At 38.8% G+C, this 22,401-nt stretch overlaps 3 protein-coding genes across 4 annotated transcripts in view; all 3 read right to left on the reverse strand.

Moving 5' to 3' along the window:
• LOC102018453 (protocadherin alpha-11) overlaps positions 1–3,719 on the reverse strand; it is a 9,508-nt gene extending 5,789 nt beyond the window's left edge. The window contains exon 1 of the mRNA XM_005414947.2: positions 3,714–3,719. Coding sequence (XP_005415004.2) covers positions 3,714–3,719 — 6 coding nt within the window. The remainder of the gene's footprint in view (positions 1–3,713) is intronic.
• The window catches only part of LOC102016119 (protocadherin alpha-C2), a 203,784-nt gene that overhangs the window by 173,141 nt on the left and 8,242 nt on the right, over positions 1–22,401 (reverse strand). Inside the window, exon 1 of one of the 2 annotated variants that reach the window (XM_005414943.2) lies at positions 15,567–18,156. The exons of the other annotated variant lie outside the window; for it this stretch is intronic. Within the exon in view, the coding sequence (XP_005415000.1) occupies positions 15,567–17,960 (2,394 nt within the window). The 5' untranslated portion in view covers positions 17,961–18,156. Of the gene's footprint in view, positions 1–15,566; positions 18,157–22,401 lie in introns of those variants that run through there. 2 annotated transcript variants of the gene reach the window in all.
• On the reverse strand, positions 3,956–7,250 carry LOC102018789 (protocadherin alpha-10-like). The gene is given in 2 exon segments (XM_013510124.1): positions 3,956–4,182; positions 5,561–7,250. Coding segments are annotated over 2 exon segments (1,917 nt in total).

Here is a 22,401-nt window from a genome sequence, read left to right on the forward strand (position 1 = left end):
TTACAGAGTTATGGACAGATTAGTAGCAAAATATCAATGGCTGCTGTAATACATGGTGGTATCTTCAAAGTGGTTTCTCAGGAAGACAGAGATACGCAAGAAAGATCTAACAAGTAGTTACAGCCTAAGGGCTGTCAAAAATAGCATATTACCTCCTCACCAGTGACTCCTGTCACTGAGGTGTGATGGCTGGAAGGAAGGCCAGGTTGCAAAGAAGGATCGAGAGACATGCACCTGTGTCTAGCAGCAGGCTGTTTTCTTGTTCCTCCATAGTCATGATTACCCAGGGCTCCTCCACAGAGATGACAGTCTGGTCAGAGGGAGAAGGCAGAGTATGCCCCGGGCCCCCTCATTCCTGTTAGACTAACTGGTAGGATGGGTCTGAGCTCTGGGGCCTCCACTTCAGAGGGCAGACCGATCTCCAGTGGGCACCTTTAATGCATTTATATATTGAGTAATGATCAACTCATGGTAATTAGTATGCCCATCACCTCAAACATTTGTCATTTCTTTATGAGGAATCATTCAAAATGCTCTCCTCCAGCCACATTTGAAACATTATTGTAAACTATATCCCATCTATTTCTTCAGATCTGAATTGTTATTATTTTCACTGTATTCTGTTACAAGTAAATTATAGCCACTGCAGAACAATAAGAATATATTTAGAAAACAATATATATTCATAAAACAATATATTTCCAAAAGTGATGGTTTAAAACAGAATTCACAAAGAAAAAGTTTATTATTCTAGATAAATTTTGTATTTGATATGCATGATTTCTCACGTAAGTTGCCTAGTTAATATCATAATATATCAAAATGACACTTTATGTAGTAGTCAATGATATAATAGTCATTTTTTCAACTGTAGAATGAATCTTATTACCATTCAATGAAATAAAATCACCCACAAAATATCTGTATGGTTTTGACATTTGCAAATCAAAAACACTGTTTCTAAACCCAATCAATATATTCATGAAAATGGTTTGGAGCCACTTATGATCATAAGATCATCCAAAACAAGGGAGGCTACTTTTAATTACATCTTCTGTAAGTGCCTCATGACGTGATTTAAACATAGAAAATAAGTAATTCAGCTAAATGGCACATAACCTTAGTGTTCAGAAGTGGTGTTTCATAAAATACTAAGTGGAAAATGATAGTTGTTGATGTGAGTTTTTATTGCCTGATGTTATATTTTGGCTGCACTTTTTCTCTCATATCTTCACAAGATTTAGGGGGAAAATGGATACAGCAAACATGACTCAGAATACATATCATTCTAGCTTGAATATTTTATTACATATAGGTTTTTTTTTCTTTCAAGAGACAAGGGCTCACTGTGTTGCCCAGGCTGTGCTCCAGCTTCTGTGATCAAGCAATATTCCTATCTCAGTCATCTCCAATCTATAAATATTGCAATGTTGAAAGAAAAAATTACCACCATACATTTCTCTTAATATTTGTCTTGATCTTGGCCGTATAACTATCCATGTAGTCTATACTAATTGGAGATTTTATCCTGCTTTATCTCAACTTTACACTTTTCCCAATATTGTCATAACACTAAAATGCTTATTAAAGTAAATGCAAAATTCTATGTTAAAAAATTAAAGAAGCAGACATACAAACTTTTATGACAACAAATCCTATGATGCACCTGTAAAATAATTGATCTTGTGGGCCTTTAATCTAAACATAGCATTAGACTGGAAAATAAGAGAGTAGATTTAACATAATATTTGAAGTATGTCAAATTTATTTTGAACAAAAAGCAACAGACCTCTGACCACTTATTATGAGAAGTGTAAATTGAGATGTTATATACAAAGTGGAATCCTCCAAGTTAGTGAAATTAATATGAGAAATTTTACCTGTAGAGATGATATCACATGTTTTAATTAAAACAAGGTGTTAATTTAGGTGTGTTGATTTCTAATAATGCAGTATGTTGTAAATATATAAAGTGATATTGGGTGAACATGAAGCCACAAAAAGTTTGATGTGGTGAGTGAATCAATAACTCATCTTTTGGTATTTTGGTTGTGGCATTTCACATGTCACCCATCTCAGCAACCTCCAAGAAGAGATTATGCTCCCTTTGAATTCATTAATGGGTTAGGCTTAATACCTGTCTGTAAACTAATGCCAAAAAGTCATAAAAATATCATTGATAACATAGATTTTTTAAAAATCAGTTGAAGAGTGAGGAACTTTATGTGTGACCTTCACTAAATCAAGCTGATTAGTCTTAAGTTCGATCTGTTTGTCCTGCTAGTTAATATAGCAGAGTACACTTTTATGGTCTAATAGTCCACATCATCCAGTATTCCATAGAAGTCTAATATTATTATTTCTCAAAACATTAACAACACAAAAGTAAATTTTGAAAACATTCTGACAATCTCAAAGAAGTTCTTCAAAATCAAACTAGAAGTTCAATATCCATTCACTGTATGAACAAAACTATAGGATCTTCTCAATGATACCGACCTTACTCTACCATGACTTATTAAGGTAAACAGTTATTTGGCCCCAAATCACTTGTGCAGTTGGAATAAGCCTCTCAAACAACAATAAAACTGAAAACTAAATACAGAATGACCTGCAGACATCTAAAGATTGTTATGAAAAACCAATGCCTTTAAGGCTATTGATAAAGTGCGCAGTGTTTGTAAGCATTTCTTGAATTCGGTGACCATGTTCAGGATCCCTGAAATCATTGTCACCACTTATACTTATCAAATAAATCATACTTATTCACAATAGAGAAAATAAGGTCATCTTTGTATATGACATTTGACTTTGGGGTTCTGCAAAAATATTAGAAACTGACTTGGATTTTTCTTATGTGTTAAGCAATTCTTACTTATGTCACTTCTAAAGAACTCATCTGTTATAAGGTAACTCTAATTCACTGGTAGAAAATGTAATGCTTATCACTGTGACATTGATTAAAACAAGTAATAATAATCATGAAAATCATGAAAAATCATGTAAGGGAAATCATTCAACATAAAGGTCTTGATGACCACCTTAAATATGGTATTCTCCAAAATTAATGATTAATATAAATTTATAAGCAAAACACAAAGCTTTCACCTGTGCTTACCTTGTACTTCATTTTCATAGCTAAAACTATGCTTCCACATAGAAAAGATTTACTGAAGAAAGATCTATATTACAATTAATGTTTTGTTTTTTGGTTTGTTTTTTTTTTTTTTTTTTTTTTTTTTTTTTTTTTTTTTTGTTTTTTGGTTTTTGGTTTTTTGGTTTTTTTTTTTTTTTGGTTTTTTTTCCGGTACCGGGAACCGAACTCACGACCTTGCGCTTGCCAGGCAGGCGCTGTGCCGCTGAGCTAAATCCCCAGCCCCAATTAATGTTTTTTAAATGGCCAGTTTGGGGGCTGGGGATTTAGCTCAGCGGCACAGCGCCTGCCTGGCAAGCGCAAGGTCGTGAGTTCGGTTCCCGGTACCGGAGAAAAACCAAAAAAAACAAAACAAAACAAACAAACAAACAAAAAAAATTAAATGGCCAGTTTTCTGAAAGATATACTTTCAATATCATCTCTGTCCTTTATGAATTGAATGGCACTGAATGAGAAAAATAAAGATCTCCACTTCTCTTGTCATATATTTAAATTTTGGATAGTTATATGTACAATAGTTTGCAAATTATTTTATAGATTTAATGAATAATCAAATTACCTTCATGTCATGTCTAACAAATAGAAACAAAACATAATAACGTGGTTTATATACAATAATCAATATTTGTTATTGTTCTGTGGTTATAGATGAAGAGATTCCCAGACAACAAATGAGAGTATAGGGCATGGATACCCCTTTTCTGAAGGTTTTCCTAATCTTCATCTTCATGGAAACTGTTCTGCCAATATTTATATTTCAACGTGAAAACTTTCTCTAACACATCAGCATTTCTTCTAACTTCACTCTATTACATGGTTCTCCTCCCATACGCAAATATATATACCCACGTGGAACGGGCTGCGCGCGACACCCGCGGATGCCTGCAGCTCATAGGACAGCCAGGCATTGTAGCCAGAGTCAGCGTCAACGGCATGCACCTTCGTCACCACGTGGCCCACGCCCACTGATAGCGACACTAGTTCACTTACTGAAGCCATTGTTCCTGGGGTCCAAGGCGCCAGCAGCGCTGGCAGCCCATTTCGCGTGGGTCTGTACACAGGCGAGATCAGCACGATGCATGCACTAGATGATGCTGATGAGCCTCGCCAGTGACTACTGGTGCTAGTAAAAGACCACGGGGACGCTGTGCTGACAGCCACTGCCACTGTGCTCGTGTCTCTGGTGGAGCGTGGCCAGGTGCCTAAGGTTTCCTCGAGGACATCAGTGGCTCCTTCGATACCAGAGGTAACGCTGGTAGATGTCCATGTGTACTTGATTATCACCATCTGCACGGTGTCCAGCCTGTTGGTGCTCATGCTGCTGCTGTATCCGACACTGCAGTGCTTCTTAACACCCAGCGAAGGCACGTGTGCCCCTGGAAAGCCCATGCTGCTGTGCTCGAACAGGATAGGTAGCTGGTCGTACTTGCAGCAGAAGCGACAGAGGGTGTGCTGTGGTGAGGGCCAGACCAAGACTGACCTTATAACCTTCAGCCCTGGTGTTCCTCCTATTTTGGGTTCAGGGGATGGTAAAGTCCAACAGGGAAGTTTTGAGAATGTAAGTACATAATCTTGGGATGTATTCTGTGCCTATTATTGCCAGTCCCCTAGAAGTTCACCGATTTTTTATTTCATTTCAATGTTTGTTTGTTTTTGCCCTTGTCTTGATGTGGCTTGTATAAAGCTCATTTCAAGCTCATTATCTAAATTAGGCAAGCTATTTCTGCCAGGGTGAAGGATCACAAGGAGAAATGTAGAAAGTGGGCAGGGTTCAAATCTTCTCAATTTTGCAGCAGGTTTATTCTTCCTGTTCTTATTCTAAATGATGCCTTTCACTCATTATGTTTATATATTCAAAATTACTACCATATTTAATTTTATAATTTAAGGTTAAGTATTTTTAAGTTATTCACTTTGCATAAGGTATATACTATCTGTCACCAATGGAGATGAGCATAGTTGAGTCAACTTCATTTTATACTTTTATTTCTTTACAATCAGTTGCATACTTTCTGAGATGATGGTTGAAGTAGAGTTCTAGCTTTCCCTTTGGAAAGCATTTTACATATCCCCATTAATTCCCTATTTTCAAGATCATTTTCTTCTTAACCTTCAAGTGCTAAGATAGGTAACTTTTTTCTTTATTTTTTAATATGATGTCAATTCTGCTTTATTTTCCATTGTACTCCTTGCTATTCTCTTCAAGTTTAATTTATTGAACTCTTCTACTTATTTGGAAGGGTTATTTGAGCATAATAATTTTTCTTCTATTCTTAGTACCTGTCATGAGGCTTTATGTATATGTTTTAGGGTAGGAATATTCATACTTCTTTGTGCTTTGAATTTAAGGGTGTCTCCACATGTATGTTTCTGATTGATACTGCAGTATTGCCTCTGACTACCAACCTTCATTGTCCTTCTCATCCAGCACAAACACCTGCAGAGTCACGTTGCTCCCCAGGGCAGGCACACCAGAGTCCCGCGCGCTCACCTGGAACTGCAGCAGCTCCAGCTCCTCGCGGTCCAGGGGCTGCAGCGCGAACACCTTGCCGCTCTCCGCGTGCACAGACACGTAGCTCGACAGCGCGCGCTCGCCCACGCGCCGCTCCACCAGCGAGTAGGACACCAGCGCGTTCTCCTGCGCGTCCGCGTCGCACGCGCACACCGTGAAGATGTGGGAGCCCGGCGGGTTGTTCTCCTTCACGAACACCGTGTACTCGGGCTGCGCGAACGCCGGCGCGTTGTCGTTCACGTCAGCCACCTCCACGGACACGGTGGCCGAGGCCCACAGCGGAGGCGAGCCCCCATCCCGCGCGGTCACCACCAACTCGTAGGCAGAAGTATGCTCACGATCTAGGGCTCTCTCCAGCACCAGTGAATAGTAATTCTTATACGTGGACACCAGCTTGAAGGGGACATCAGGCATAAGGGAACAAGTCACCTGTCCGTTGACACCAGAGTCGTGGTCAGACATGCTGATCAGGGCAATGACGGTGCCTGGTGGAGAATCCTCTTGAACAAGAAGTGCTAATGATGTTACTACTAACTTTGGAGCATTATCGTTGATGTCCAAGACTTCTATCAAGACTTTACAGTGCCCAAACATTGGAGGATTGCCTTTGTCAACTGCCTCCACTTGAATCTTCCATAAGTTCATTTCCTCAAAATCTATTTTTCCATTTACTTTTATTTCCCCACTGGCTGAATCTATATAAAACACGGCTTCTCCCTTAGGGGAGACATCATTTGTGAAGGAATAAAGAATGTGGCTATTTGAACCCTCATCCAAATCCGAGGCGTTAAGTCTAATCACCAGCGTACCATTTCTTGCATTTTCCAGTACTTCTGCAGGGTAGAGTGCTCTGTCAAACACCGGGGCGTTGTCGTTTACATCAAGCACTGTGATTAGTAACTCTACTGAGCCTGTTAGCTCTGGTTTTCCTCCATCCGTCGCTTTAAGCATCAGAAGAAGCTCTGAATCGACTCCCCTGTCTAGAGGTTTTCTTACCACTAATCCCAACGGTTTTAGCTTCTCCTCGTCTGTTGGTGCTTCAAGCGAGAAATACTCATTGGGGCTCAGACTGTAAGTCAGAACAGAGTTATCCCCGACGTCTGCATCCGAGGCGCCCTCTAGTGAAAAACGAGAGTCAAGAGCACTAGCTTCAGAAATAAACAGATTCTTCTGTGTGGCTGGAAACACCGGCTAGTTGTTGTTAATGTCCTTCACCTCCACCTCCACGTGGAAAACCCGCAGCGGCCGGTCCACGATCACCTCCAGGTGGATGCTGCACTCCGCGCTCCGCCCGCACAGCTCCTCGCGGTCGATCCGACCGTTCACAAACAAAATGCCATTCTGCAGGTTTACCTCCAGGAGGTCCGCGCGCTCCTTGCACGCCACCCGGAACAGGCGCGGCACCAGCTCCGCCAGCTCCAGCCCCAGGTCCTGCGCGATGCGGCCCACGAAGGTGCCGTGCTTGGCCTCCTCGGGGACCGAGTAGCGCAGCTGGCCTCTCCCCGTCTGCCAGGTCCCGAGAAGCAGAAGAGACAGCAGCAGACGTCGCCCAGCAGTCTGGCCACCAGATCTGGCAGCTAACATCGTGTCGGTCTTTGGTTAGTAAAACATTCAAGGGCCAGAAAGGTGTAATTCTTTGAAGACCTTTTTAATTTCTTGCTCTGAAGTCCCAGATAATCTTAAGAATGTGGATGCTTATATTCTCTAAAGCACGGAAACAGTGGAGCTTCTTTCCGGTGGGCGAATAATCTGATTTTCTTGTTTAAAAAAAAAAAAAAACTCTCTGCTTGGAGATCAGCGACCTCCTGTGGCTCAAAATGTAAGTGCATTTTAGTTCATACTACTTCACTCAACTTACCTTTCTCAATGCTTTCACATTTATCCATATTTTTCTTTGCGAACTTTTAAGTCTCTCATTTTGTTACCAGTAGCTTATTAAAAGTGGTTTTGTCTTACATTTAGAATGCCAAGAAGAGTTTTATTTTGTATATAGACATCCAAGAGAAAGTACACTATCTACTACACTACCCATATTATCGTGTATAGATATATGAAAAAGACCAGGTTTGTAGGATACTAGTGATGCTGATTTTTTTAGATTTTTAAGAAACTGACATTAAGATATAGCCTCTTCTAAAGTCTGTTCCTAATATGTTCTACTTTTTCGTGTTTACTTCTTTTAACTGTGTTAAATTATCATGAACATTTGGTTCAATTGTGCAGAGCATGATGCAAGATATCAATTTTCTGAGTTACCACCTCAACAAAATGAGATTTCAGATCAATGCTAGTAAGTCACTTAACTAGTTCACCCAACAGTGTATTTGCTTTGATGTTAATTAATTCACCCAGCACTGACTTTTGGAAAGTCAAAGTGTATTTGTCTCCTTTTAAAAATGTGTCAATCACTGCATCTGCTCACAGTGAATACTGTTGTTTCTATTCCACAGGACACTGATGCATTGATGTCACTATATTCATTGCTTATTTGCCAAAGGTAATCTTTTCATCCAAACATTTTAATTGGTGATTCTAATTGCAACTGTGAGTTTATATTCATTTCACTTCAGAGTTGATTTGAAGAGACTGGAAAATAAAGATTATTGTATGCTTCATTCACTAAATATTATTTTTTCTGTTTTTATCTCAACTGCAAAAAAATTACACTGAAGCTTGCATTATATTTTATCAATTCACAACACAGTCTATCAGTTTTGTCTTAAAGGAGAAAAAGGTTTTAATCATTCTCAAGACTGTAAGGAACAAATTTTCTAATATCTGAATCCTTCCAGTGATGGAAACCATTAAGAAATCCTAATTTCTCCACTAAAGTAAACAAGTGTGAATAGATACCCAAGCATACTTTAGTTTTTATGTAAAAGTAACCTTCAGTCTTCATTTGAGCACTTTTCAAAATAAAAGATGATTATAAATCTACATCAAGGATTTACAGTTCTAATTACTTCTAATTATTTCTATTGTGAGAAAAATAAACTATAGACCAACATATTACATAAAGAAAAGAACAAAAAGTACATTAAATGGAGTTAACTAAACTGTAAGATGACTGAAAAATGTTAAAAACTGCCTTATGTTTGCTGATTGAAGTGATCCAGTCTCTTTGCTGATGGCTCCATGTTGAAATGAAAATCCTTTCCACTTTTGGCTTGAAGAACTGTATTATCAAGTAAGTACATTTTGTGGTCATTGTGAGTGACTGTTTCTTCCTTTGCTTAGTTTCACATTCTTGCTTTGTTTTAAATCTTAAACTGGCATCTATCTTTGGCAATCATAGTATGTTTTATTTTCCTGAGGGTGGAATAACATAATGCTGTTTATTTTTGTACTATTGGTGTGTTGATGAATTTTTAAACAGTGTGCTAACTGCAATAAATTATATAAATTGAGAAAAATATGTAATTTATAAATCCCCCAAATTCCATGGCTTTCACCCAGCTGATAAGCATAGTATGCCAATAAAGTTATGCACTGGTTACTCATTGCAAAGCATACTGTCACAAGTACTATGTCAACAAGATCTAATGAACACTCATGATAAGACTCATATTAATGCTTATCTTTAAAAGTCAGTGACAACTTGTCTGAAATCATTAAAACTTGTATTTTCTTATGTCTCCCCTCAATGCTTTTCCTTTCTGTCCCTCCTTTTTCCTGGATTTTAGGCATATTTTGCTTGCAGTAAAGTGCTACAGGTTATAGGATTTTTGTGAATACTTGTATATTTAAAGAAAACATGTCCAAAAGAGGGCAAAGTAAAATAAATAAGATTAAATTGATTAAAATAAAATTTAACATTTTACTGAAAGCTCAGGTTTAGGAATATTTTTCAATAAGATTGTTCTGCAGAAGTTACACACTAACTTTATAAAGAGCTAATAGAGAAGATAGATGTAAGAAGGAGGAATTAGATAAACAAGTCAAAAAGAAGCTAAGAATGACAGATATTGACAGGCTTGGAGATTTATAAATACAGAAGTGCACAAAACACTCAAGTACAAAGTAATTAAAAGACACAAGTTTGAGTTTTATAAGGGGAAATCATAATATATACTTTCAGGAAGAAGAAAAGTGTGAGGCATATGTTGACTTTAAATAAGCTTTTAACTGTATCTACTTTAGCTGAATATTTTAAAGAGACATTATTATTCTCAGTTTAATAAGAAACTAACGGGTAAAAATTTTTAGTAACATGAGAACAATGATTAATGAAAAAATAGTCATAGACCTGAAAATACAGCATTCAGTACACAAACATGCTTGTTAAAAAAAAATGAGCAACCATAAAGCAAAGATATCCACAACTATAATATGTGGTTGTGTGTGTGTGTGTGTGTGTGAGAGAGAGAGAGAGAGAGATAGAGAGAGAGAGAGAAAGAGATGAGAATTCTCTTTCACAGTAAAGGGCCAAACCAGGACATCTTCACTTAGAAGATTAAAATTCCTCTTAACATTCATACTATAAGACTTGAAATTGTATGAGTATATGTTAGTATTTCTTGAGACACGAATGCATCTTCAGAACTGAGGCTTTCATAATTGATGTAAGATCTTCGGGAATAGGGATGGGGCTGTAGCTCAGTCATAGAGCATAAAAAACATGCAGACAGCCTTGAGTTCAATCAGAAACACCAGTAAAATAAAATAAACATGTAAAAGAAGATTATTGAGATGTTTTCCAGATATGAGAGGGTAATGTATATATTTCATAAACATATTTGATATGAGAACAAACACATTTTTATTTCTCCACTAGTTTATCATCTATGATGTCTAACATATGGAAAGCAATAACAATGAAGGAAATGCTATATTTAAATTCCTGCCATAATTATCTTTTGTGATATTTCTAAACTTGAATAAAAACTTCAGTTTTTGTTGGAAGCCATTTATAAAGCACATTTTGAATAACAATTCATCCTCATACTGAAGATAAAGAGGAAAATAAAAAATAATTGCCCTAAGAACCAGAGTGAAGATTACAAAGAAGATACATTGGAATTTGGTAATTACTTGGAATTAGTAAACTAAAATAAAAAATAAAACAATAAGTATCAGGTAACAACTAGTTTCTGAAAAAAATACCTGATAGGGTAGTTTTACCACCATACAATTTCATTGGCTTACATTTCTTGGTATATACAAGCCAAGACAGTCCTGTTTAAGATAACTAAGAAACTATTAAATGAAAGTCAGTATATATTAATATATTAAATCATATATTGAAAGGCCAAATGAATTTCCTCTTCACACTTCTAATGTTAATTTAAACTAAAATTAGTATTTTAAATTTCCTTATAATTAAAAATCACTTTCATGGAGTCGCTCCCAGCCTGCCAGGCTGCCAGGAGCAGAAGCCAGAGCAGCAGGCCGTGGAATCCCGGATATCGATATCTGGAGACCAGCATCTTAGCTTTCTCTTGTTTTACAAGTCGACGAATACTTCACTGGAAGGCACACAGGCTGTGATATTCCTTGTTTGATTTCTTCCATTTTTCATTGAAATGTTAAAGACCTCAGAATATTGCTACTCCTAATCCTTGAGAAGCAACGTAGTAGTATATCTTTGGTCTAAACAACTATATTTTGTGGACGACAGCAACATCGGGTGGTTTAATGTGTAAGTACAATTACATAAGTTTAACTCTTCATATCTTTTAGTTGTATGTTTATGAATTTTTACCTCTGTGGACATTCAAAGCCTCATCATTTTATCTCTTTTGTATGTAGTAATGATGGCTGTTGATCCAGATGCAAAGGTTTCCTTAACTTAGAACCTCAGAGAAGTAATTCCTTCCCCAAACTCATGATTATTGTTAAATTTCAAAATACCCTTGACATTTGCACACTACCGAGTGTACTGGTATTTTATTGAATAGCAAGCATTCATCTCTTCAAACTACGATACTTAAACTTCCAGACAACATAAGAATATGGAGGAATCACTGGCTTCTACATCAGGTGTTTCTCCACTTAGATTTCTTATTTCTCAGCTTGCTAGACAGATGACTTTTTTTCCCCAACCATTTAACCTGCCCCCTCATTTCAATTTCTACTTTTAGAACACAATAGTAACATGGTATCTGTGTGAAATATGGTATATGTTATTAAATGTATTAAGCACATACGACAGTACCTTATGGAAAATGAGTGTTTCATAAAGGAGAATTATTCTCAACCCTTGAATGTGACCACATTTGCATTCATGATGCTCAAAACCAAATTCAGCTCCTCAGCAAGAATTGCCTATAGGACATCATCATTCTAGGATAACTTAATATTGCTGCTGCACAGCTGACAGGGTGAGTTTTTTTTTTTTTTTTTCTAAGAAAACAGGAAAGTGACTTTGATGATCAAACATTTTCTTTTTCATATTTTACATAAACAAAAAGAATCTTAATTATGATTCTTAAGAAGGTAATTCACAAGTTTATAAATTCTGCTTTAAAAGACAACCACTTTCATCCTTGTTATACTTTGGCTTTGCAAATACCAAAAAGACATAGCCCTGGAATTTATCTAATAGTTTTTTCCGTGCAAATAAAGATTTTAATTGCTACCTAGAGTGAAAACATTTTCCCCTTTCAAAATTCTTAGAATCAGTTATTCAGGAAGCAAAATTATCTGCTAATATACCTATTCTGGTTAGAAATCTTTAGTATTCCTTTCAAAAAAAAAGAAAACAATAACAGAACATTTGCTCCTATACAAGATTGATTTTATGAGAGGGTTATAATTTTTTTTTAAAAAAATCAATAATTCCTTATTTAGCCTTTATTAAGAGAGGAATGATAGAGTAACAACACTTACGAAAAACTGAGAGGAATGAGGCTTTCTTAATTTATGATTGTATGTGCCCTGCTAAATTTTGTTTTTATACTTCTATACTTCAGAATGAGCCTGGTATCAAAATCCACTCAAATTCTGATTTCAGGAATTACTTTTTTATAAGGCATAAATTAAAATGTAGTGCATTTAAAAATAATAATATTTTTTAAAAAAATAAATAAAACATGGTGCATTAGTACTTACCCAACCTACCAATGTTCAGTTTGAGCTACTAATATTTAAATCCACAAATAAGCTTACAATTGATTAAATATCTCAATACAAGATAATTCTTCCACTCTGGTTAAAATACACTTCCTACCAAATAATAATATGTGTTCTGATATGTATCTTAAATATTGTATAAAGCAGCAGCTAGTTAAATTATATCTCTTTAAATAAAAGGAAGCTACTTTGTCCAGCATTGAATAGTGCTATGGATCTAAAACTTAAATTGCATGAAAATCTTAATTGGTGCATACTAAAATGCAGATTTGCCCATACCACCCATTTTGGAAATTCTTTAGTATTGAATGAGAATGTTTAATGAAGACTTCAACTGTTGTTAATGCAAGTTTTCCAGGGTCTGTGTGCCATTAAATTTGCACCCAGATCCTTAATGTTAATGTTAATTAACTGTTGTTAATGTTAGTATTACTAGGACTAAAAAGAGACTTACCAGTGACATCAATTTGCCTAAAGTAGATTCATTTTGTGCCTGTAGTCTTGTGTAGGTATTTACAGTGCCTTCTAAAAATGCCTGAGATAGGGAGAGAACTTAGTTTGCTCCAGGTCATAATTACAACTGGAGAACTGGTGTAAGAGGAATTTCATTATTTCCATCATGATTCTGGCTTGAATTGAGGGATGTAAGGGTCTGCCATTGGGTGCACTAAACTCACACATCTCATTAGAACCTCTCATCCTTTTGCAGTCCCAATACCCCTGATACCAATGACTTCATGCTTCTTGAACAACCCAAAGGCAAATTGATTATGAAAATGTTCACACCCTTCTGAAATTTGCAAATGATTACATTCCAAATCAGGGAGAGAGAAAAGTTAAAATAAAGGTCTAAATTATTAATTTTATCAAAATAGCAATGAATAATCAGGAATAAATTTATAATTATGGAGAGTATAGTAAGAGCTTGAAATATCGTAGCTGTAAAAGAAGTTTTAGGGAGGTCGGATGACATTTTAACACCTCTCCATCCATATTACATAAGGATCTGGGTGCAAATTTAATGGCACACAGACCCTGGAAAACTGCAAAAATAGCTTTCATAGTAGAAACTATGAGTCTGTATTCAAGATAACTTGTTTTGATATAAACAGGTTTGACGACAGGGGCTGAGAGACAACCGAACTTTCAAGAGAGGGATAATGGAAAAATAACTTTGTAGCATATCCTAATGTGCTTAGGAGAATGTTCTGGAATAATTATTTGAAATAAATTTTGTTCCCATTTTCATAATTATTGTGGCTCTATTCTCAAGACCACTTTGATTTTCCTTGTCTTTTTGAGACAGGACTTCACTATGCAGTTCAGGCTGGACTTGAACTCACTTTGCAGCCCAGACTAGCCTCTAACTTGCAGCAATCCTCCCTCCTCAGCCTTTTGAGTGCTGGGATTGCAGGCATGCATCACCACACCAGGCCAAGACCACTCTGATTTTAATAATATCTTGTAAAATACCTGATACACTATAAAATAAAAAAGCTAAAAGAAACACATAAATCATATAACAAAAACATAAGCACAACTAAAGTTTGTAAAATGTGAAAGAAAAAGAGCCATGATTGAAGCTACAGTACAAAGAACCACCAACTTGGAGCTCACAAGGTATTATCCAGGAACTGCAAGTATGAGTTGTGGTGATTTTTCAGGTTCACAATCTCATATCCACATTCCTGTGCTGTAGACTACTAAAAGAAAAGTAAATATTCATCTACCTTGGTATGAGTGATTTTTTTAAAATTCCAGATTATGGATTTCAAGAGAATTCAAGGGACCTATATAGTCCAGAAATTTATCACTAAACAGAAAATTTCAATAAAAAGAAATTATTTTGTTAGAAAAAGAAAGTATCGCTCAGGAAATATTTTCTCTAATATCAGAAAATAAATGGTTTACAAAACAATTTCTAAATGTTCAAGTGACTGTCAATCAATGTTTTCTTATGCTCCAGGTTGCTAAGACATTAATACTATATTTCATATAAATTGAAGTGAGGGTTGTATATATAACATTTTTAACAAAAGAAGATTCCTTACTGAAAAAATTGTTTCATAGAGTTTACTGGAAATTATTTACTAAATTAAGAACTACAGATAGATACTGAGTGGTGCTGAACAATACAACTCAAGAGGGTTTCCATCCAGCATCCAGAGACATATACAGAACAATAAAGTTAAGGGTTTGGCGGGGTTGTTGTTTGTCTGGTCGATTGGTTGGTTTTGTTTTTTCCTCTTTTTTATTTTATTTTAATGTTTTCTGAGAGAGTTTCACGTTGTCAAGGCTGGGTTCCAATATTCTGGCCTGAAAATTGTGATCTTCCTCCCTTAGCCTCCCAGGTGCTAGCATTACAGGTGTGGTCCACCACGCCCAACAAAAGTTTACTGTAAAAAACAGAATTAGATCAAGCTATAATGAAAATTTGGAAATGAATGGCAGATGGTGTTGATGTTTACTAATATTAACCTTTTTTTTTTTTTTTGGTTTTTCTCCGGTACCGGTAATATTAACCTTAATTTTTACATCCACAAGATTTAAGTGTTACAGCAACTTTACATCAGCAATTCAATGTCACCCATGTCTCTAAATAAAATTAATTCAACATCAAATAAATGTCTGCTTAACAAAATGTTTTTGATGTTTCACCTTTGAAAATTCAAAAACAAATGTCTTTGTTTTTGAAGTTTCAGGATACGTTTTTAAAATTCAGAACGTTTCTAGAAAATGAAAAGCTATAAATAAATGTACCACAGAAAGTAATAAATTCATTCAATAACTGAACAATTATATCGGTGTACAAAAACTACAAAAACCCACCTTTCCCGAGGAGTCCAGAACAGCAGGTGGTTCTGCTTCTCTGTCTGTAGATACAGGACACGGAGGAAGACTGGGGCTGAAAGCCATGAGGTCCGCCTTGGTTGGGGCCTCCCCAGAGCACTCCCTCTGCTCCCTTTGCTGCAAATTCGACCAGCTCCCCACTGCACTGGAGCCCACCAGCTTGGGATTCCCAGGCGCGCTTGCCCTTTCTCCTGGCACCGCTGAGCAGCGGAGTGCCATATATAGTGGCAGCATGAGCACCAACAGGCTGGACACCCCACAGATGGTGATGATCAGGTACACGTTCACATTCACCAAGGCCGTTTCAGGAATCCCAGTGCCCACCAGGGTTCTTGAAGAGACTTTCGGGGCCTGGCCGCTCTCCACCAGAGACACCAGCACAGTGGCAGTGGCTGTCAGCGCAGGCTCCCCGTGGTCTTTCACCAGCACCAACAGGCGCTGTCGGGGTGTGTCTGTCTCATCTAGGGCGCGTATCGTGCTGATTTCACCCGTGTACAGACCCACACGAAATGGGCTGCGTGGGCTAACTGCCACTTGCTGTAGTTCGTAAGACAGCCAAGCATTGTAGCCAGAGTCAGCGTCCACAGCACGCACCTTCATCACCACGTGGCCCGGGCCAACTGATCTGGACAAGAGTTCGCTCACCACACCCCCTGCTCCTTGAGTCCAAGGCGCCAGCAGCGCCGGCGCATTGTCATTCTCATCCAGCACAAACACCTGCAGAGTCACGTTGCTCCCCAGGGCAGGCACACCAGAGTCCCGCGCGCTCACCTGGAACTGCAGCAGCTCCAGCTCCTCGTGGTCCAGGGGCTGCAGCGCGAACACCTTGCCGCTCTCCGCGTGCACAGACACGTAGCTCGACAGCGCGCGCTCGCCCACGCGCCGCTCCACCAGCGAGTAGGACACCAGCGCGTTCTCCTGCGCGTCCGCGTCGCGCGCACACACCGTGAAGATGTGGGAGCCCGGCGGGTTGTTCTCCTTCACGAACACCGTGTACTCGGGCTGCGCGAACGCCGGCGCGTTGTCGTTCACGTCGGCCACCTCCACGGACACGGTGGCCGAGGCCCACAGCGGAGGCGAGCCCCCATCCCGCGCGATCACCACCAACTCGTAGTGAGAGACGCTCTCGCGGTCCAAGGAGCTGTCCAATACCAGAGAATAGTAATTCTTGAAACTCAACACCAGCTTGAAAGGGTCAAAAGGCAAGAGCGAGCAGGTCACTTGCCCATTTGCTCCTGCGTCTAGGTCAGTCACGCTAATCAACGCAATAACTGTCCCAATTTGTGCATCCTCTTTAACAGGGAGCCAGAGCGTTTTGACAGTCAACTGTGGAGCATTGTCGTTAACATCCACAACTTCCACAAGCACTGTACAGTGACCAGCCAGCGGCAGAGACCCTTTATCAACGGCCTCTACTTGAATTCTGTAGCTTTGACTTTCTTCAAAATCAAGAAGTCCTATCACTGTTATTTCCCCACTCACGGCATCTATTTGGAACTTGGACTTTACGTCTGGAGAAATATCACTAGAAAGTGAGTAAGCAATGTCTCCGTTCACGCCCTCGTCCAAATCGGAGGCAGTGGCGTTTGTGACCAATGTCCCGATAGAAACGTTCTCCGGTAACTTCACGGTATAAAGCGTTCTGTCGAACACAGGCGCATTGTCGTTGGCATCCAGTACCGTGATGAGTACCTGCAGAGTGCCAGTCAGCTCGGGTTTGCCTCCATCGGTGGCGGTGAGCGTTAGATAAATCTCTGGGGCTTCCTCCCTGTCTAAAGGTTTCCGTAGTACCAGCCCAAGCGGTTTCACCTGTCCGTGGTTGGGTGGTACGTCCAGCGAGAAATACTCACTGAGGCTCAGCCTGTAAGTCAGCAGAGCATTGGCTCCGACATCTGCGTCCGACGCGCCCTCTAGTGGAAAGCGAGAGTCAAGCGGCCTGGATTCTGCAATAAGCAGATTCTTCCATGTGGCTGGGAAAACAGGCGGGTTGTCGTTAATGTCCTTCACCTCTACCTCCACGTGGAAAACCCGCAGCGGCCCGTCCACGATCACCTCCAGGTGGATGCTGCACTCCGCGCTCCGCCCGCACAGCTCCTCGCGGTCGATCCGACCGTTCACAAACAAAATGCCATTCTGCAGGTTTACCTCCAGGAGGTCCGCGCGCTCCTTGCACGCCACCCGGAACAGGCGCGGCACCAGCTCCGCCAGCTCCAGCCCCAGGTCCTGCGCGATGCGGCCCACGAAGGTGCCGTGCTTGGCCTCCTCGGGGACCGAGTAGCGCAGCTGGCCGCTCCCCGCCTGCCAGGCTGCTAGAATTATCATAAGCAGGAGCAGTTGTCGGCTCTCCGGATTATATCCACTCAGGTACACCATTTCATCGTACTTCCCTTTTATTCTTATCTGCAAAACTCGTCTGAAATTTTGGCGAAACCTTCTTATCCGCTCATTGTAACCCTGATATGCTGAGCGTTGTTCAGCATCCTAGGCGTGAAAGAGTGCAGTCTTTCCAGCGGAAAACCGGTGACTGCTTTGCGCGTGTGAGAGCGTTTCGCGGAAAAGAGCGACATCATGTGGCCCAAGCGGTAAGTAGAAATTTTAGAGATTATGGAAACACGATGAAGTTTATTTCAAAATCTGAATGTTTTCTTTACTCTTTTAAAATGTAAATTAAATTGCTTGTGTATACGGAGGCGTCCTTACGTGACTCATGGCTTTTGAATATTTAGCTCGACCATAATTGTGACTCTTCATGCCTTGGTAAAAATTACTTCAACGAAGTTTTTAAATAAAGATAAACTTTGGGGACAATAACACCAATAATTTCAACAACCCTAACTGTTCCAAAATTCAGAAACTCCATATTATTCTTGCTGTATCACCTGTTAAAACTTTTGGGCAATCTAGGGATCCAGTGTCTTAGGAATCTACCAATGGAAAATCGGAACACCTTGACTTCTTTCAGGGAAATGCATATAATTATTCAGATAATTTTTCTTAATTAAAAGAAAAATATTACAGGTTTTGGGGATCTTTGATGGTAATAATTTGTATGAAGATGACTTATGAGGCACAGGTATTCTGAAATTCTCATCAGAATTTATATTTTCTGTTGTAGGAGGTCAAAATTTTAATTAGGTCCTGAGATATTTTATCACTTTTGGATCTACTTAACAGAGTTATTTTTAATGTTTTACCTCAATGTTCCAAAGTCAAGGTGAGGTAATTATATTTGTGTTCTAATGCTTTCCAAGTTTTTATCTGCCTAGATGAGTTTTATGATTGCTGCTCTCCTTGGCTATTGCAAAAACTCCTCATAATGCCAACATTTCCATCCCAACCTCGTTTATCCTTCACTTAATCCTTATAGTCATCTTCCTCAGGTGCTTTACTCTTACTGCCTCACACTTTCTAATACTTTCTAAGTGATTTCTGAGGAGAGTCCAGCACTCGAAATTACTCGAGAGATTTTCATATTACTTTTCCTGCCTTATCTCTTAATCCTATGATAACCATATCAAAGTGGATTATTCTCTTTTCTAAATACAGAGACTTGGGGGCTGGGGATTTAGCTCAGTGGCAAAAGCGCTTGCCTGGCAAGCGCAAGGTCGTGAGTTCGGTTCCTGGTACCGGAGAAAAACCAAAAAAATTTTAAAAAATTAAAAAAAAATAAATTTGCTAAATACAGAGACTTATTGTGCACTTATTTACTTAAAATACTCTATTTCCAAAAGTAACAATTTTTTGCAATAATCTCCCAAGGAAATATTTCCATTTAAAAACCACTAAATGAATGATTCTGGAAAATTTCCTCCAACTAGAGAAATAGAGACTTCCATTCGATTGCAATCACCCTGTGGTATCGCTTTCTTGTACCTTTTAAAATAGTCTGCCTTCCATTATGCATTATTTATGTATGACACATCCGTGAAGCCAGTGATCGAATTTTGACTCAATTGTTCTTCGCAGGCACCATATTATAGGGACCTCCCTAGAACTATTTTTTAGAAAGGGAGGGTCTCACTAAATCGCTAACCTTCCCAGGCTAGGCTCAAATGCATGAACCTCCTGCCTAACGATTCAAAGTGCAGGGATTACAGGCATGTTCCACCATGCATGGAAAAACTTTCTTTAAAGTGTTTATACTACTAACAATTGCTATGGTTCCTATCTACTTCCTAAAGAAGCAAGTTGTTTCAAGCATGCTAGGTAATATTATCCATAAAAATGTTCTTTACTCATAGGTATGCTCAGAGATAATTTTGTCACTCTAGAGTATGTAGGAGAGGCTTTTGTGGGCTTTTCTTTTGTTTAAATTTTGTGTTATATTTTATATACTTGATACATTCTTTTAAAAAACATTATTGGTGATTTCTGCTATTTGAAGAAGGAAAACTGAATGACAGTACATACCCCAACTCAGTCCTCTAATAGACCTGGAGCAGGAAAACAAGAAAACATCCTGTTTCTTCTTAATGTGGTTAATGTTTCTTGGGAAATGTAAACTACACAAGATTGAAAGTATATTCAGGCAATTTCTGTGGGCTCCACAGCTCAAATATCCTTTGAATCCAAAATCCTTTAGACATCAAAATCTTGACTCCATTTTTAATTTTGAAAATTAATTGTAAATTTTTAAGTGTAATGTATGGCACACAAAGTAAAAGAGGTGTCTCAGAATAGTTTGGCAATTATGACTTCCCTATGAATAATAAAATAAATATCATTGCATAAAATAAAAGTGATATGGAAATCATAAAGACAGCTTCCTGACATAAAAGTTTTTCTTTGATGTTCAAAATGATAACAGCTTAATTTTATTAAGCAATTACTATTTGGCAAACATTGTTATAAGCCTTAAGTATCAATTAACTAAATCTTTATAATTCCCTCTATGATAGGTACCACTGTTTATCATCTAAATGTGGGTGGAAAACTGAGAAGCAAAAGGATAAATTTTAACCAAAGCAGCACAAAATAAAAATGGTAAGGGTGAAAAGCAGGCAAAAGAGGATATCATAAAACTTTATCAAATCACTATTCTTTACTGTGTTTCATCTAAAGAAAAGTGAATATTTTAAATAATTACAAGTCAAAGAATTAATATAAAAAATAAGTTTACATTCCATGAAAAGAGCTCTACCGAATGAAATTCAAATATGAATAAAAGACTTGCAATGCACAGGAATGCAGATTTGTATGAACTGACTTGATCAAATTGAAATTCCTGCAAACTCTTCTTGCAGTATTGAAATCACTAATTAACTGGGTAATAACAATGAATGGAACAAGGTTATTAAAGAGTATGAAATCTTATTCACACCTTCATAACCTCCAGAAATACTCAGTCTGATATTACTGTTCAGTCTTTTATCCCTAATTGCTTTCAGAGGACAACCATGAGAGAACACTGATGCCCGGGATCACAAGAGACAAAGAGGATAATCTAAAATCTGACATAGGATAGAGTTCTTACACAATATGCATAAATGAAGAGTGTTGGTTTAATTAGTCAGCAAAAAAAATCACTAAATGGAAAGGACTAAGAGGGTCACTGTGTGGCAGAGGGTTTACCTAGCAGGCAGAGGCCCTGGGATCCATTCCTAGCACCACAGGGAAGGAAAGGCAAGTAAAGGCATAAGTGATAGAATGATGCTGAAAGTTCAAAGTTATCAAAAATAATAGTTTTAAATACACCTAAAGTGCATGTGAAGAAAAGTAAAATGTTGGGAAATTAATCAGGGAAAAGTTTGCCCCCCATTAAAGAAATACAAAGAAAGGTAATAGCAAAGAACTTTAAAGTCACAAAATATTGTGAGATATAGAATATAGTGAATAATGTCTCATTCAACTTTCAATTCAGAATCAAAACAAACCAAAAAGATTTGGTAAAGAAAATTTAAAAAGGAAAAGATGCATATATATATAAATTGTAAGAATATAAACAAAACCATTGCAAAAAATTAAATATATCAAATACTTAAACATTAAATTATGAAAACTCAGACTTACGTTGGAACAATGATCTTCACTGAGGTCTTGATGCTCAGCCATATGAACATCAACAGGACAAGGTGGAAGGCTGGGGCTGAAGGCCATGAGGTTTGTCTTGGGTGAGCCCTCCCCAGAGCACACCCTCTGTCCCCTCTGCTGCGAGTAGAACCAGCTCCCCACTGCGCTGGAGCACAGCAGCGTGGGCTTCCCAGGTCCACATGGGCCCTCAGTGTGGGGTGCTGAGCATCGCAGGGCTACATACAACAGCAGTGAGAGCACTAACAGGCTGGACACTGCACAGATGGCAATGACCAGGTACACATTGACATCCACAAGCGTCACTTCTGGACCTACAGCCCCAACGAACACCCGAGAAGAGGCCTTAGGCACTTGCATGCTCTCAACCAGAGACACCAGAATGGTGGCAGTAGCTGTCAGGGACGGTTCCCCGTGGTCCTTAACCAGTATGAGGAGCTGCTGGTGCTGCACATCAGTCTCCTCTAGAGCACGCGTGGTGCTGATCTCACCCGTGTACAGCCCAATGCGGAATGGGCTGCGCGTGCCACTTTCATCAGGCTGCAGCTCATAGGACAACCACGCATTGTAGCCAGAGTCTGAGTCCACTGCGCGCACCTTTGCCACCAAGTGGCCCTCGCCCACTGAACGAGACACAAATTCCTCCGCTGCAAACCCTGCTCCTTGGGTCCACGGTGCAAGCAGTGCAGGCTCATTGTCATTCTCATCCAGCACAAACACCTGCAGAGTCACGTTGCTCCCCAGGGCAGGCACACCAGAGTCCCGCGCGCTCACCTGGAACTGCAGC

This window comes from Chinchilla lanigera, unplaced genomic scaffold, assembly GCF_000276665.1.
Source record: "Chinchilla lanigera isolate Chin_1 unplaced genomic scaffold, ChiLan1.0 scaffold00210, whole genome shotgun sequence".
NCBI lineage: Eukaryota > Metazoa > Chordata > Mammalia > Rodentia > Chinchillidae > Chinchilla > Chinchilla lanigera.